A 15,111-nucleotide genomic window follows, 5' to 3' on the forward strand; every position below is an offset into this window, starting at 1 on the left:
CTGCAGTGCATCTTGTAGATGGTACACACTGCTGCTACTGTGCATCGGTGGTGGCAGGAGTGAATGTTTGGGGATGTGGTGCCAATCAAGCAGACTGCTTTGTCCTGGACAGTGTCCAGCTTATTCAGTGTTGTGGGAGCTGCACTCATCCAGGCAAGTGGGGAGTATTCCATCACACTCCTGGCTTGTGTCTTGTAGATGGTGGACAGGCTTTGGGGAGTCAGGAGCTGAGTTACTCGTTGCACGATTCCTAGCCTCTGACCTGCTCTTGTAACCACAGTATTTATATGTCAAGTCAGTTCAGTTTTTGGTCAATAGTAACCCCCAGGATGTTGATAATGGGAGATTCAGTGATGGTAATGCCATTGAACATCAAGGGGCAATGGCTGGATTCTCTTTTGTTGGAGATAGTCACTGCCTGACACTTGTGTCGCATGATTGTTGTTTGCCACTTGTCAGCGCAAGCCTGAATATTGTCCAGGTCTTGCTGCATTTGGACATGGACTTCTTCAGTATTCCTTATGATGGAATGATGGAGAGAAAGTCATTGATGAAGCAGTTGAAGATGGTTGGGCCGCGGGCACTACCCTGAGGAACTCCTGCAGTGATGTCCTGGAGCTGAGATGAGACTGACCTCCAACAACCACAACCACCTTCCTTTGTGCTAGGTACAACTCCAACCAGTTTTCCCCGATTCCCATTGACTCTAGTTTTGCTAGGGCTCCTTGAGGCCAAACTCAGTCAAATGCTACCTTGATGTCAAGGGCAGAAACTCAACTCACCTAAGGAGTTCAGCTCTTTTGTCCATGTTTGAACCAAGGCTGTAATGAGGTCAGGAGCTGAGTGACCCTGGCGGAACTCAAACTGGGCATCAGCGAGCAGGTTATTGCTAAGCAAGTGCTGTTTGATAGCATTGTTGATGACCCCTTCCATTACTTTACTAATGATCGAGAGTAGACTGATGGGGTGGTAACTGGTTGGGTTGGATTGTCCTGCTTTTTGTGTACAGGACATACGTGGGCAATTTTCTAAATAGCTGTACTGGAACAGCTTGGCTAGGGGCGCAGCAAGTCTTCAGTACTATCGCCGGAGTATTGTCAGGGCCCATAGCCTTTGCAGTATCCAGCGCCTTCAGCCATTTCTTGATATCACATGGAGTGAATCGAATTGGCTGAAGACTGGCACGTGTCATGCTGGGGGCCTTCGGAGGAGGCTGAGATGGATCATCCACTCGTCACCTCTGGCTGAACGTTATTGCGAATGCCCCAGCCTCATCTTATGCACTGCTAAGCTGGGCTCCTCCTCCATTGAGGATGGAGATATATGTGTAGCCTCCTCCTCCAGTGAGTTTATTTAATTGTCCACCGCCATTCACGACTGGATGTGGCAGAACTGCAAAGCTTAGGTCTGATCCGTTGGTTGTGGGGTCGCTTAGCTCTATCATTTGCTGCTTGTGCTGTTTGGCATGCAAGTAGTCCTGTGTTATAGCTTCACCAGGTTGACACCTCATTTTTAGGTATGCCTGGTGCTGCTCCTGGCATGGCCTCCTGCACTCTTCATTGAACCAAGGTTGATCCCCTGGCTTGATGGTAATGGTAGAGTGGGGAAATGCTGGGCCATGAGGTTACTGGTTGTGTTTGAGTACAATTCTGCTGCTGATGGCCCACAGCGCCTCGTGGATGCCCAGTCTTGACTTGCTAGTATCTATCCCATTTAGAACGGTGGTGGTGCCACACAACACAATGGAGGGTATCCTCAATGTGAAGGCGGGATTTCGTTTCCACATGGCTGTGCGGTGGTCACTCCTACCGATACTGTCATGGACAGACGTATCTGCGGCAGGCAGGTTGGTGAGGATAAGGTCAAGTATGTTTTTGCCTCTTGTTGGCTCCCTCATCACCTGTTGCAGACCCAGTCTAGTAGCTACGTCATTTAGGACTCGGTCTGCTCGGGCAGTAGTGGTGCTACTGACCCACTGCTGGTGATGGATATTGAAGTCCCCCACCCAGAGTACATTCTGCACCCTTGCCACCCTCAGTGCTTCTTCCAAGTGGTGTTCAACATGGAGGAGCACTGATTCATCAGCTGAGGGGAGACAGTACGTGGCAATCAGCAGGAGGTATCCTTGCCCAAGTTTGACCTGATACCATGAGACTTCATGGGGCCCATTGTCGATGTTGAGAACTCCCAGGCCAACTCCCTCCTGACTGTATATCACTGTACCGCCACCTCTGCTGGGATTGTGATGGTGGAGTCTGGGACATTATTCCGTGAGGATGACCATGTCAGGCTGTTGTTTGACTAGTCTGTGAGACAGCTCTCCCAATTTTGGCACTAGCCCTCAGATGTAAGAACTTTGCAGGGCCGACAGGGCTGCGAGTGCCATTGTCGTTTCCGGTGTCTAGGTCCATGCCGGATGGTCTGTCCGGTTTCATTCTTTTTTTGTAGTGGTTTGTTACAACTGATTGGCTTGCTAGGCCAACCACATTGCTGTGGGTCTGGAGTTACATATACGCCAGGCCAGCTAAGGATGACAAATTTCCTTCCCTAAAGGACATTAGTGAACCAGATGGGTTTTTACAACAATCGACAATGGTTTCAATTTTTAATTCCAGATTTTTATTGAATTCAAATTCCACCATCTGGGTGGGATTCGAACTCAGGTCCCCAGAGCATCACCCTGGGTCTCTGGATTAGGAAACTAGATCAGCGGCAATACCACTACGCCATCGCCTCCTCTATTTTTAGGTTGGCAAGATGTGACGAGTGGAGTGCCACAGTCCTGGGACCTCACCTATTTACAAGCTAGGTAATGACTTGGATGATGGGGCTGAATGAATGGTTGCTAAATTTGCTGATGGCCACAAAGCTAGGTACAAAAGTAAGTTGTGAAGAGGACATAAGGAATCTGCAAAGTTAAGTGGACAAAAATTTGGCAAATAAGAGTATAATGTTGGAAAATATGAACTTGTCCTCTTTGTCAGGAAGAATAAAAAAAGCAGCATATTATTTAAATGGGGAGATTGCCGAACTTGAGGTACAGGCCGATCTGGGTGTCCTGGCACATGAATCACAACGTTAATATGCAGGAACAGCAAGTGATTAGGAAGGCAAATGGAATGTTGTCATTTATTGCAAGGGGAATGGAATATAAAAAGTAGGGATACTTCGATACAGTTGCATGGGGTATTGGTGAGACCACATCTAGAATACTGTGTACAGTTTTGGCCTTCTTATTTATATGGCATAATTGCACAAGCAGTTCAAAGAAGGTTCACTGACTGATTCCTGGGATGAGAGGGTTATCCTACTAGGGAAGGTCGGACAGGTTGGGCCTGTATCCATTGGAGTTTAGAAGAATAAGAAGCGATCTTATTGAAACATACAAGACCCTGAGGGCACTTGACAGGGCGGATGCTGAGAGGATGTTTCCCCTTGTGGGAGAGACTAGAACTAGGGGTCACAGCTTAAAACAAGGTCACCTTTAAAATGGAAATGAGAATTATTTTCCTCAGAGGATTGAGAGTCTGTGAATTCTCTTCCCCAGAGAGCAATGGAGGCCGGGTCATCGAATATTTTTAAGGCTGGAGTTAGACAGATTCTTGAATGACAAGGGGGTCAAAGGGTATAGGGGTTAAAAAGGAAAATGGAATTGAGGTCACAATCTTATTGAATGGCAGAACAGGTTCAAGGGGCCGTATAGCTCCTAATTCTTATGTTCGTACAATGATTATCACTTTCTGGCCAAAATAAGCAACTGTCAACTTTAAAATTGAGCATGTTAAGTAGTAGGGGCTATATTGAAATAGAGAAAAAAAAATCAACTGAGCTAATGGGAAAGTTTCATCACTGATCTGAATAGCTTCAGGGCTTTAAGTACCACCATCCAGTCACATTAAGATTAGCTCAGTTCCTATGCTGCAAATTCAAAATAATTTGTAGAAAATGCTGGAAATACACATCAGATATTAATCCCATTAAAAATTGATTATTTGAATTAATTTGAAATTGAAGAGTTTACTTACCGATGTCAGAGGATTTGGTGTAGGTAATAGTCCACCTCCAGGCAGCAGACCTGCCACTGCATTAGCTGGTGCCAACAGAGACAAAGCCTTAGATTCATCAGGAATGACTCCTGTAGAAAAATTCAGATCTGCATTAGAACAAGCCCACACAAGTTGATACATTACACATAAATACACCCAGCAAAACAAGGTCTCACTGTTTTCAGCACCTTAGCTTGTAGAAAGTACACTTATAATCTTGCTAAAATAGATTTTATGTTTTACTAATTACAACTGAAACCTTTAAACTTTTAGAATGAAATGTCATAGATGTAAAATTTGATTTTTTTGCCCTGAATCTAAAAATCAGTATATACTATAGTAAAAAATAAATAAATATCACAATACACACTACTTTTTTTTTGTAACACTGCCAAGATATTATCACCTGTACTCGATTTTTTAGTCATGAACCAAACGTAAGCAAGCACAGTCGGTTCTCCAGGGGTTGTGCTCTCAACTTTTCAAAAGATGTTTTATGAACAAGCGACTCGTGTCGGCTGCTTCACTATAAAGCACACAGAAAAATCAAGATACACAAGACAAAAAAAAGTTTATGATTTAGGGACCAAAATCATGAAAAAGTTCACTATGACTTGTTTAGAACTTACCATTAGACAGGAGAAATTCATGAACAAGCTGAAACATACTGCTCATTATATATTAAATGCTACTTTTTGTGTAAGTGAACCACTTTTTTTTTTTTGCAATGTTACTAGATATCAATTTGCCACTGTGCCCCAATGCCCCATAATCAAGAGTGACATTCTGTAAATATATATACACACCAACTGCATTTCTATCCTTTACAGATAATAGTAATTATCAGCACTGCATGTATAAAGATACTGTGTAGCACCTCAGCAAGAAAACATACAACAAGTAAAGGACACTTAAGAGAAACTGGATTAGCTGCAGAAGGCAAAACTGTTGGGTGGTATTTTCAGCAGGGCCTGGTAAATAGGTCTGGCTGAACCAGGGAAAAGAACTGTAAAACACAACAACAAAAAAAGAAAAACCACTGTTAAACAAAGGCAATGGTTCCACTTTCTGTACTGAGCAGTGCTGATAAAATTAACAGAATGCACTTAGCATAGCGTTATCAGGGTCGTTTACATCACTGAGATGCTACCGACTGTCATAACTAAAGGATTGTCTTTTAAATGATTTATGAAATTTATTACGCAGTTCATATGTACCTTTGGTGTTCATACTCAGATGGAAGAGGAATTTGACAGGAGGGGAAGAACAAAGAAAAAGGGTAAAGGAAAACAGACAGAAGAATGAAAGACAACTGACAGCCATTGTCTACCAGTAAACAAGAGTTCCGACATGCTGTAAGTCCTTTTTCAAGCTGAGCACGTTATTGCACGTATTACTTGCTTACCGTGTTTCTTGGTTGTATTTAGCTAATCCAGATCTTCATTACAGCACAAATCACAATCACACAGAAATTAAATCATGCAAATAAAAAAAACTCTACAAAGGGCCCCAGGAAAGTTAGATTTTGATGTGCATAGTACACAGGGTAATTGCACTTAAGTTTCAATTATGCAAAACTTACAAAATTTTCAAGAATTGATTATTAACCAATTTCTCTAACCCAAACCAGAGATGTTTTCATCTTAACCAAATTCCTTAAGTCACTTGGCTTAGTGCAGCTAAACTAAGTGGCATACATTACTCGGCCAAAAGTTTTCCTGTTAAATGTAATGAGCACTTTTAAAAGTAAAGGAATTTTGCAGCTCAATCACAATGTACTAACTGATCTAGAGCCCTGAGAGAATTTTATTTAAAAAAAAAATCAGTGTCGTATAATGTGTGATTGCAGATACCATAAAGCAGGCCATTTTGGCTTACACGGCCTTGTGTTGCCATTCCAAGTGGGTAATTTGATTTATAAATTGAATTGTTACCAATCACTTTCTAGTCTCATACAAACCAAAATAAATTGTGCCAAAATTACCTACTCTATAGTACGTTATCCCTTTCAGTATATTTCTCTTTTAGCCTGCCCTCTCTTAGTTTGTTGAATTCTTTCATACAATCTAAACTGGATAACATCAAAGCCTAGAAATATAGAAACAGTGAAGAGAAAAGGTAGTTAACAAGAACAAATGATTACAACAGGACAACACATGGGGACTGTTATGCTTGCTGGCCTTTTGTAAATTGCCTAGAATCCCCTGTCGCTGCAGAGGACCCACTTTTTCAGTCATCAGGGAAGGGGCTCTGCAATTGCCTTCTCCACTATAAAAATCACACACACAGATAACAGAGAGAAGAATTTATTATTTTGGGTGATGCTCTGGGTTTTATGAAACAATATGGTTATTAAAAAAAGACAACTCCACCTTCACAAAAGCACATATAAAAAGCTGGATTAACCAACTTTTTAAAAACTTTAGACTAAGTTGTCCCACCCCATTAACAACCCTTGGTGTACTGCATTAAAATAAATATTCTTTTGAAAATACCCATATATATTCCAACAGTAATTAGAATGCCAGTAGAATCACTTATTACCTCCATCTTAAATTGGGTTTCCCATGCAAAAATATGTAATTGCTTTCAAGTTTGATAGTATAATCAAATATTTTTGTTATAATGTTTATAACTTGAAGTCGATAAAATTAAGAATGAAAATCATTTAAGTAAATATTAATGCTACAGTGTATTAAACATTAATTACTCAAAATACAACACTTTCAAGATGGACGATGGTAGGGAAATTACAATTAATTTGAAACAATTAGTATTTGACATTATATCGAGGTATATTCTCATGTGTGGCCTCATTGTGTAATGATCAATGGTGCTGTTCACAAGACACAATAATGTGCACTGTCATAGGTTTGGTCAAATAACACATCCAGAGCCAAAAAATTAATAAATAAAAATTTGATGTCAAAAGTAGTTAATTTTTATGGTGCAATCCATCTTTAAATGCAACTGTCCTGTCCATAACTGTCAGTCCTAATATTTAATCTCTAAAGAATCCACAGAAGTCAGTCAGAAAAGTTAGGCAGTTTCCAGAAATTTCTCAAAATACACTGCAGCTTTAACATTATACATTCTCCTTGTTAATGATGGCAGTATACCAAGGGTTAATGCTTCAATATCACTAATAATGTTTAGCATGCTGGTACATTGAAATTTACTGAAAAATGCTCTAATGGGTACAACTGAGGTTATAAAGGGTCAAAAAACCCCAAGCAATAAAACACAAACCTTCTGTGTAAGGTACAACTATCAAAGCTCTGTCAATGAAGACTGTGTTTGTCAAATGCTGCGCCACTCCCACAGCGTCAGGATCATGAAACTTTACGAAACACACACGAGACGTCACTGGTAATGGGGATTCACTAAAAGAAAAAAAATCAAAACATGATTGAACCAGTGTTGAGATTACATTGCATCTTATTTAAAAAACGAAAAGACAACGGCTACGGAAGGATCTTTCCATCTCAAATAATACCAAGTGCATATGCTTTGAAACAGACTAGACAACAATGAGCCAGTTTTGCTATAATTTCTACCAACACACAATGGGCACAAACTCATTACAGGGAAGAACAGAAATGAAGCCTACATGCCCGGGCTATTCTTGAAATATTGCCATAAGTGAAGGCCTAGAAAGCAAATCTTAAGCCCACAAGGCAGGGCTTCCAAAATTATTCCCCACTGTAACCCCAATTTATTGCTAGGGGGGGGGTGCTGACGAGTTGCTGAGTGGTGGGGAGGGGGTCAATGGTTTTACCAAAACCATCTTGAAGAATCTAAAGGGGCCTTGGAGCTAAGAGTTGTGCGGGCATATAATGGAGCCTCAATGCTGAACCTAGGGCTGCCCTGCCAGAGACTCCCCTCAACAATGGCCATTGCAGCCTTGGAGCTCACAACCCCAAATGTTGCACTCAAGGTTTAGGAATCCCTCCCAAAAGGTGACTACGAAGGAAGAAAAGCAAAAATTACACAACCTCTTCAGCTAAGGGGCCGAAAACCGTACAGGTTTTCCCCCCTTGTTAAGAATGCTGGAAAGAGCCATAGTTAATGCATCAATACCACTAATAATGTTCAGTGAGGCAGAATTACAGTTCTGAATAAGAAATATGAGGTAAGACTGTCATAATTTATAATTAAAGAACTTTGGCCCACCAGCAATCAATCAGATTTTGAATACAATTTTGGAAGGATGGCACAACATAACTTACTGATAGAGAATTTTTAAAAAAATGTTCTGCTGGAAAGAGAAAAGAGATTCATTTATATTTCCTTTCCAAAAGGTTTTGGGTCATCAACTGAAAGTGAGTGTGTCAGGAAGCAATTTGCAGGGATGCTGGCCACTACAAAAAGCTAGTGTCAAGATATATTGCTCAGGCATTTTAAACCATCTCTTCCAACCAACTGGAGTTAATAGGTGATTTCACTGAGTACATTAAAAATCTTAGATTCAGGAGCAAGCTGTAACTTCAATAATGAACCATTCCAATTTTTTTTTTTAAATAACTGGAATTTAGTTCAATGTGAAGTTTTAAAACTTGGGATCCTTTCTCTTATGAGCAATGAATGCGCAGCAGCATCATTGCTTCACAAAATTACTTTCAACACACACAGCCACATCACCAGATATCTTCATATCACTTCAACCAAAACTTCAAATATAAAATTGAAGTTGTACAACCAACAGTAAGTCACTCCCCTCAAAATAAATGATTAAACTCTTTTTCCTGCTTATGTGTTTCTTCTGTGCTCCTTCCTTGCCTTTTCATTCTTAGCCCTTTTAGTTTCACATTTCTTATTCCTTGAACTTTTTTCCCCACCACAGGCTCTAAGGGCAAAAACAGCATGCAGCTTTATTACTGTAGCAAGAGACTCAACACCAGTAGCTTCACTCCACCTACCATTTATATTACCCATTTTTATTCAGGAAACAGCTTTTCTTTCAGTGTGCCATTCACTTTCTGCTACCCAGAGATCTAGATGCAGATTCAAGGTTCCAAATTAGAACAAAAATCTCACCCCTTGTTTGGTACAAAGCCTGTACTCTCCTCTTGGTTATCACCAGAAACCTGAAACTTCCCTCAGTGTTGGACAGATGGGTGGTTGGGAGGTGATGTTGAGTCTAACCAATTTATACTAGATTGCCATCCCTATCAATCATGGCTGGCACCTCCATAATCACCTGGGTGATGTTTTATATTTTCTCCATTAGAAAGTCGGAAGAAAAAGGTTAGGTCATTATTTCGAAAGCTTCTTTTTTTTGAGCTACTCCAAAGAACCTTGCAACATTCATGAGCTTAAAAGAAATGAGCCAGTATATATCATGTAACCACTGCAACACAAGTTTAAAAAAAAACTGGGACCCTGAAGGAAAGAAACAAAAAGGTCAGTCTAACTGGGGGTGGCACCATGAGAAAAGTGAAACCATCAGAAGATAATTGATGTCTTTGTATAACCTGGTATTCTGTACTTAGTTTCTTTACAGTAAACATACTTTTAAAACAGAAGGCAACTCTTCAATTCACGAACTTGAGATAAGAGTACTTTATTTTAAATGTGGATATATACTTGCAAAGTTCAGTGTCACATATTTAAAGTATCAGCAGCTTGCACTTTGATGCAGGTTACAATCTGCAACATACGAGTACAATAGTTATTTCTCCAGGGGGCCGCCTGGAGTCAAGGCTGTAGCTGGAACTTGAGTTTATGCTGAAAGGATTTAGAGAGAATAAAAACAAATGTGGCCAATCATGAACAGACTTTCAAAAAAAAAAAGCATAAATTGATTTTATAACTCATAAGCACGAAGTAGTACTTCCAATATATCAAAAGTGGTAGCCGTGAAACATTCCCTGTATGAATAAGTCCAAGTGTTGAAAATGTATTGCTTGGTCATTATGGTGCACTATAATTTTATTAGGCAAAAAAAAGTAAGAATCCATTCCATAACAAACATTATTAAACTGGAAGTAGTTACACTAGCATTGATTAAAAATTTAGCATTATTATAGATTTATAATTACATACCAGAGTATCAAATCTGTGTTTTCTGGTAGCTAGGTACAAGCATACAACTTCTTACCCTTGTCATTAATGTCAAACACACGGATAGATATATATACACACACGCACACAATTGTGGTGTTCAGTGAGTCATTAGATATGTTGTACTATTATATTAATATTAATTCAGTATATAAACTAACTTCCGTTCACGCAGTGCCTATAAAGTCTTAGGGTGTCCCAAAGCAGTTTATAGTGAAGGGATTTCTTCTGAAACACAAGTCTTGTGATGTAAGTAAACATAATAATGTGTTTATAGGAGAAATGATACCTCATGTTAAATATTGTGTATATTGTGTATTAATATGTACATATGAAATCATTAAAGTATTAGGTTGAAGGAAGTACTTAAATTTAGCCAGAAGACCACAAGAGAAATTTGTAATTTAAGTAGCAGGCTATTATAATCTAAGCAGTACAGCTGGAAAATAAAGTAGCAATTTAAAAAGCAGGACAAGTGATAAGAAAAGAGGTGGCTAATGAGGTAGTAGATGCATTGGTGTTAATTCACTAGATTCTGGAAAGGTTCGATCAGGCCGGAAAGTAACAAATATAACCCCTCTATTCAAGAAGGGAGGGAAGCAGAAAACATGAAACTATAGACCAATTTGCTTGATGTCTGTTGTGGGGAAGGTGTTAGAATCAATCAGAAAAACTCATGGTAATCAGAAAGAGTCAGCATGGTTTTGTGAAAGGGAGTGGGCAAAAATCCAGCAGAAAATATAAATTGGGAATATGTGAAGTTGTTCACTTTGGCAGGAAGAATAAAAAAAAGAGTATTATTTAAACGGAAAACTGCAGAATTCCGAGGTACAGAGGGATCTAGGTGTTCTAGTGCATGAATCACAAAAGGTTAGTATGTAGCAAGTAATTAGGGTGGCTAATGGAATGCTATCCTTTAGTATGAAAGGAAGTGAACAGTAAAAGTAAGGATGTTATGCTCCATATTACAGGGCATTGGTGAGACCACATCTCAAATACTGTGTGCAGTTTTGGTCTCCTTATTTTAAGGAGGATGTAAATACGTTGGAGCATACGTGGTTTATTAGATTGACACCTGGAATGAGCAAGCTTTCTTATAAGGAAAGGTTGGACAGACTGGATTTGTTTTCACTGGAGTTTAGAAGAGTGAGGGGTGACTTGATTGAAGTACAAGATCCTGAACAGTCTTGACAAGGTGGACGTGGAAAGGATGTTTCCTCTTGTGGTGGAGTCCAGAACTAGAATCATGTGCCTCTGGAACACTGCCTCAGAAGGCTGTGGAGACGGGGTCACTAAGTATTTTTAAGGCAAGAGGTAGATGATACCCTTGCCTAACAAGAACGTAAAGGTCATCAGGGATAGATGAGAAGGTGGAATTCAAAACACGAACAGACCAGCCATGACCTTATTGAAAGGCTCGAGGGCCCAAATGACCTACTTCTGCTCCTATTTTGTACGTTCGCAAAATTTAAGCAGCACAGCAAAATAAATTTAAAATTTAAGCAGTTGGGCTGACAGCAAAGTTTAAATGGTAGAGGGAAATATATTAGATTTTAAGTAGTCGAGCAACCAAGGGGGACGAGCAATAGATGCAAAAATGTAAGTGAGGTTGCCAGGAATACCAATACATCTGGCCAAGATGTTAATTGTATAAATTAAGGTTAAATGTTTACAGATGGGGGCATGTATTGGATAATAATGTGCACATATAAAGAGACAGCAGCAGCTGGAGTGTATCATCAGCCCCAGGAACATTAATTTAATTTGCTAAGTTTCTGTTGAAGCTTTTGATTTTTGTTACAGTGCTCCTTTTGAAGTGGCTATTAATTAGTTAATTTGTTTAATTGATTATACTCAAATGTATAAAAAGACATTTATTGATATGGGTGGTGGGCTAGGCAGTTAGGAGCTACACATTTGTAATGTCTCACTTGTGACTGGATTGGCTTCTGGTCTCCTTCAACTGGCTGTGAGAAGTTTTAACACAAGGCTGTGAAGATAAGCAGTGGGTGAACAGGCAGATGGAGAAGGTTGGGAAACTGGAGGGAAGCAAGGTAAGAGTGGAAATGGAGAAAGAGGCATAAAAACAGAAATAAAATTTTAAAATATCAAACTAAATCAAAACTTAGCTGGTGAGAAAGAAGCAAATGCCAGACAGACCGGACAATTTGTACCACTGCTCCACCAGTGGTGGGAGGCCTGTTTGTACCACCAAGCAATTGCTTACATACTTTCAAACTGTTACATGGTAATTTTACATTGTAAATGTTGATTGTACTCAAATTGTGATAGCAGGATGCATGGTATGAGTGTGCGCCACATCCAAGACTAAGTTTTTGTTATTTTAAAAAGAGATTAAGGTTACAAGCCGTTGATTTTACGCAAGAGGAATTCAAATTCTTAGCTTAAAATGATATCATGAAATGCCCTGTATTACCCTTTTATTCTAAAACTTACCCAGGTAAACTTAACTTGAATGTCCAACTCCATTCAAGAACTGAATACTTAAGCTCTTGCCCCTACCATAGTGCTGGAATCAAGGCTTAGTGCAATCTCACTTACGCAGGATGTTGGAACTATGAAATTCCTACCCCCTTCCTGTCATAACTTAAAAACATTTTAAACTAAATGTTGGCATCATCTGATCATTGTGATCTTTTATTCTTCTTTGGCAGTGCTGTCTTAGGAACTTGGTAAGTCATCTCTTATCAAAAGAAAAATTCCAGAAAACTATTATTTAGCAAGTTTATGTTGTTGTTGAACATAAAAAGTATTCTTTAGCTAATTTAAAAGAGATGTGTACTTTTGACACTAAATTGAACCTCACGGGTATTTTCCAGCAATCAGCTAAAGTGTGACCAAAACAGTACTGAAACTATCAGGACTACAAGATAGTATGTAGTGTAAATAGCAAGGGATCCCTGATGACATTGTAGTTCACTGATATACTTGAAGGGATACACCTGTTGTTGTAGCTCCAGGTAAACCTGCAAGCCAATTCCCTGACCTAACTTAGTTCTAGATGATTAACAGTAGCTTAGTAATGCACTGTAATTGTAAATGCACATCCTCATCTCTAGTCAATCAGTACTTAAAATTCTCCAGGCTTAGCAAACACGTACATCCTGAACTAGAAGCAAACAGAAGCTACTTAAATGGTAATTAAGGATTGTACACTATTCTTCTCACGCCTCAATAATATGCCTGACAACTAAGTCTCACTCAAAGAGGATGAGAACCTAGCTATATATCAAAAGAGGTTTCTAGAGTTTAACCAACCAAAGCTTCAGACAATATTTTGATGAGGGATTAAAATGTACTTTGAAGAAAAATGTTCATAACCATTTTTTTAACCATCTCTTGATGTCAAGCTCAAATAACTGATCAAATTACGTCTTTCCAGATTTTAAAAAGAAAAATACAATCGTGTTGACAGCAATTAAATCAGTTCAAATTATTTCACCAGTTTTTCAGGGTTATATCCTGTAATCTAGAATGTTTTTCAGCTAAAATTACAAATTTGGCCGATGCCTACTGGCTTTTGCAAAAACGTAAACAATTACATTTACTTTTTCGTCCAACCATTTTTGCCTCAATTACTAAATTGCTTTTTCCCCCCATTTAATAAACACGAGGAGTAGGCCTCGAGCCTACTTTTAGCCACTCGTCATACTTTCTCATAACATGCAATTGATTTTATTCGACATATCTCCGCCCATTTACTAATCTGCATATTTATTAAACTTGTAATATTTCACTATATCGTTCAATAATGAAGTGTAAAAAGCTTTAAAACCGATCGCCTGGCGGTTCTGAAGGAAGGCTTTATATTGGCGGCCATTTTACTTCACACGGCTGGTGAAAAACCTAACTTTGGTACTTTAAAGGAAACACCTTATGAGCAATAGTATTCTATTTCTTTCAAAATGATGAGAGCACCACCCATTATGAATCCTGATAAAAGAGGCTGAATATGGGCTGGAAAGAAGGGGAGGCGGGCGGGCGAGGGAATGGTGCGTGTGAGATGGCGGCGAATCCCCGAAGTGGAAGAGGACGGCAGCTCCACTGTTCGTTAGAAGAGACGAACTTCTTTGTTATTAGCAAGAAAAAAAAAATTTCAAATCGTACATCCGTGAAACACAGTCCGCGTAGAAAACCCACTTCCCCTCAAAAAAAAGAGGAAAAATTGAAGGGTTTCGCGCCGGATCCGGCGCGGCCTAGGCCCCGGGCCTGCCTGGGAGTTTGGAGTTACTCACTCTGAAGGGAAGAGACGCAACTCGTCGATTTTGCCCAGAAACCCGAACAGAGTTTTCATCTGCTCCGAGGTGGCGCTCGGCGAAACATTGGTCACTTGAATGACGTCTGTAGCCATCTCGTTTTTTTTTAAAAATAAGCCTTTTTTTGGAAAAATGGAAATGATTTTCTCAATCCGAATTTTTCCACGACGTTTTCTCGAACCTAAGACATTAAAAATACAGAAGAAAAGAAAGTGGGAGAGGATAATGTGACAATTTAAAGACAATTAATCGGTCCTGAAAAATTCTCGGGTCTTCGCCCGAAACCTTCAACAACAACGGGCAGGCACCGCAGTATCCCACAATCCCGCTCGTCTGGCTGCGCATGCGCAGCGCCCTCCCCCTCCTTCATGGGTGGCAGCCGGCGGTGGAGGTGGTCGCGCTAGAGGGAGCTGTGAGCCTTCATCATCAAACCTGGGGTGAGGCAGCTGCAATCATCTTCTGGAGTGTTCCACACATTGACCTCCAAAAGAGAAATGGAAAAGATATGAAGAAAATAACTGCTTTTGCATCTTCCCGTTTTACTTCCAAGAAGAAGCCAAATTTCGCTTCTTCCCAGTGCCTATGATTTTCTCTAGGTGTAGCCAAACTAACCCATTATGCTGTGCCTTTTTTTTTTACCTGTAATGATTCTAAGTTAAACCATTTCTTACTGTTATGCAGATCATGTGACTGTATATATCAATCAGTCCTAAGCATGGGGAATC

At 39.8% G+C, this 15,111-nt stretch overlaps 1 protein-coding gene across 3 annotated transcripts in view; it reads right to left on the reverse strand.

Moving 5' to 3' along the window:
• Positions 1–14,744, reverse strand: part of srsf11 (serine and arginine rich splicing factor 11) — a 36,115-nt gene extending 21,371 nt beyond the window's left edge. Inside the window, exons 1-3 of one of the 3 annotated variants that reach the window (XM_078561252.1) lie at positions 14,366–14,744; positions 7,296–7,429; positions 4,026–4,135 (exon numbers count right to left, since the gene is read on the reverse strand). In XM_078561252.1, coding sequence (XP_078417378.1) covers positions 4,026–4,135; positions 7,296–7,429; positions 14,366–14,481 — 360 coding nt within the window. In that variant the 5' untranslated portion in view covers positions 14,482–14,744. Of the gene's footprint in view, positions 1–4,025; positions 4,136–4,452; positions 5,053–7,295; positions 7,430–14,365 lie in introns of those variants that run through there. The other 2 variants (XM_078561254.1, XM_078561253.1) reach the window with 2 other exon arrangements.
• Between the last annotated feature and the right edge of the window lie 367 nt (positions 14,745–15,111).

The sequence above is a fragment of the Cetorhinus maximus genome, chromosome 17 (assembly GCF_964194155.1).
Source record: "Cetorhinus maximus chromosome 17, sCetMax3.hap1.1, whole genome shotgun sequence".
Classification (NCBI taxonomy): Eukaryota; Metazoa; Chordata; class Chondrichthyes; order Lamniformes; family Cetorhinidae; genus Cetorhinus; species Cetorhinus maximus.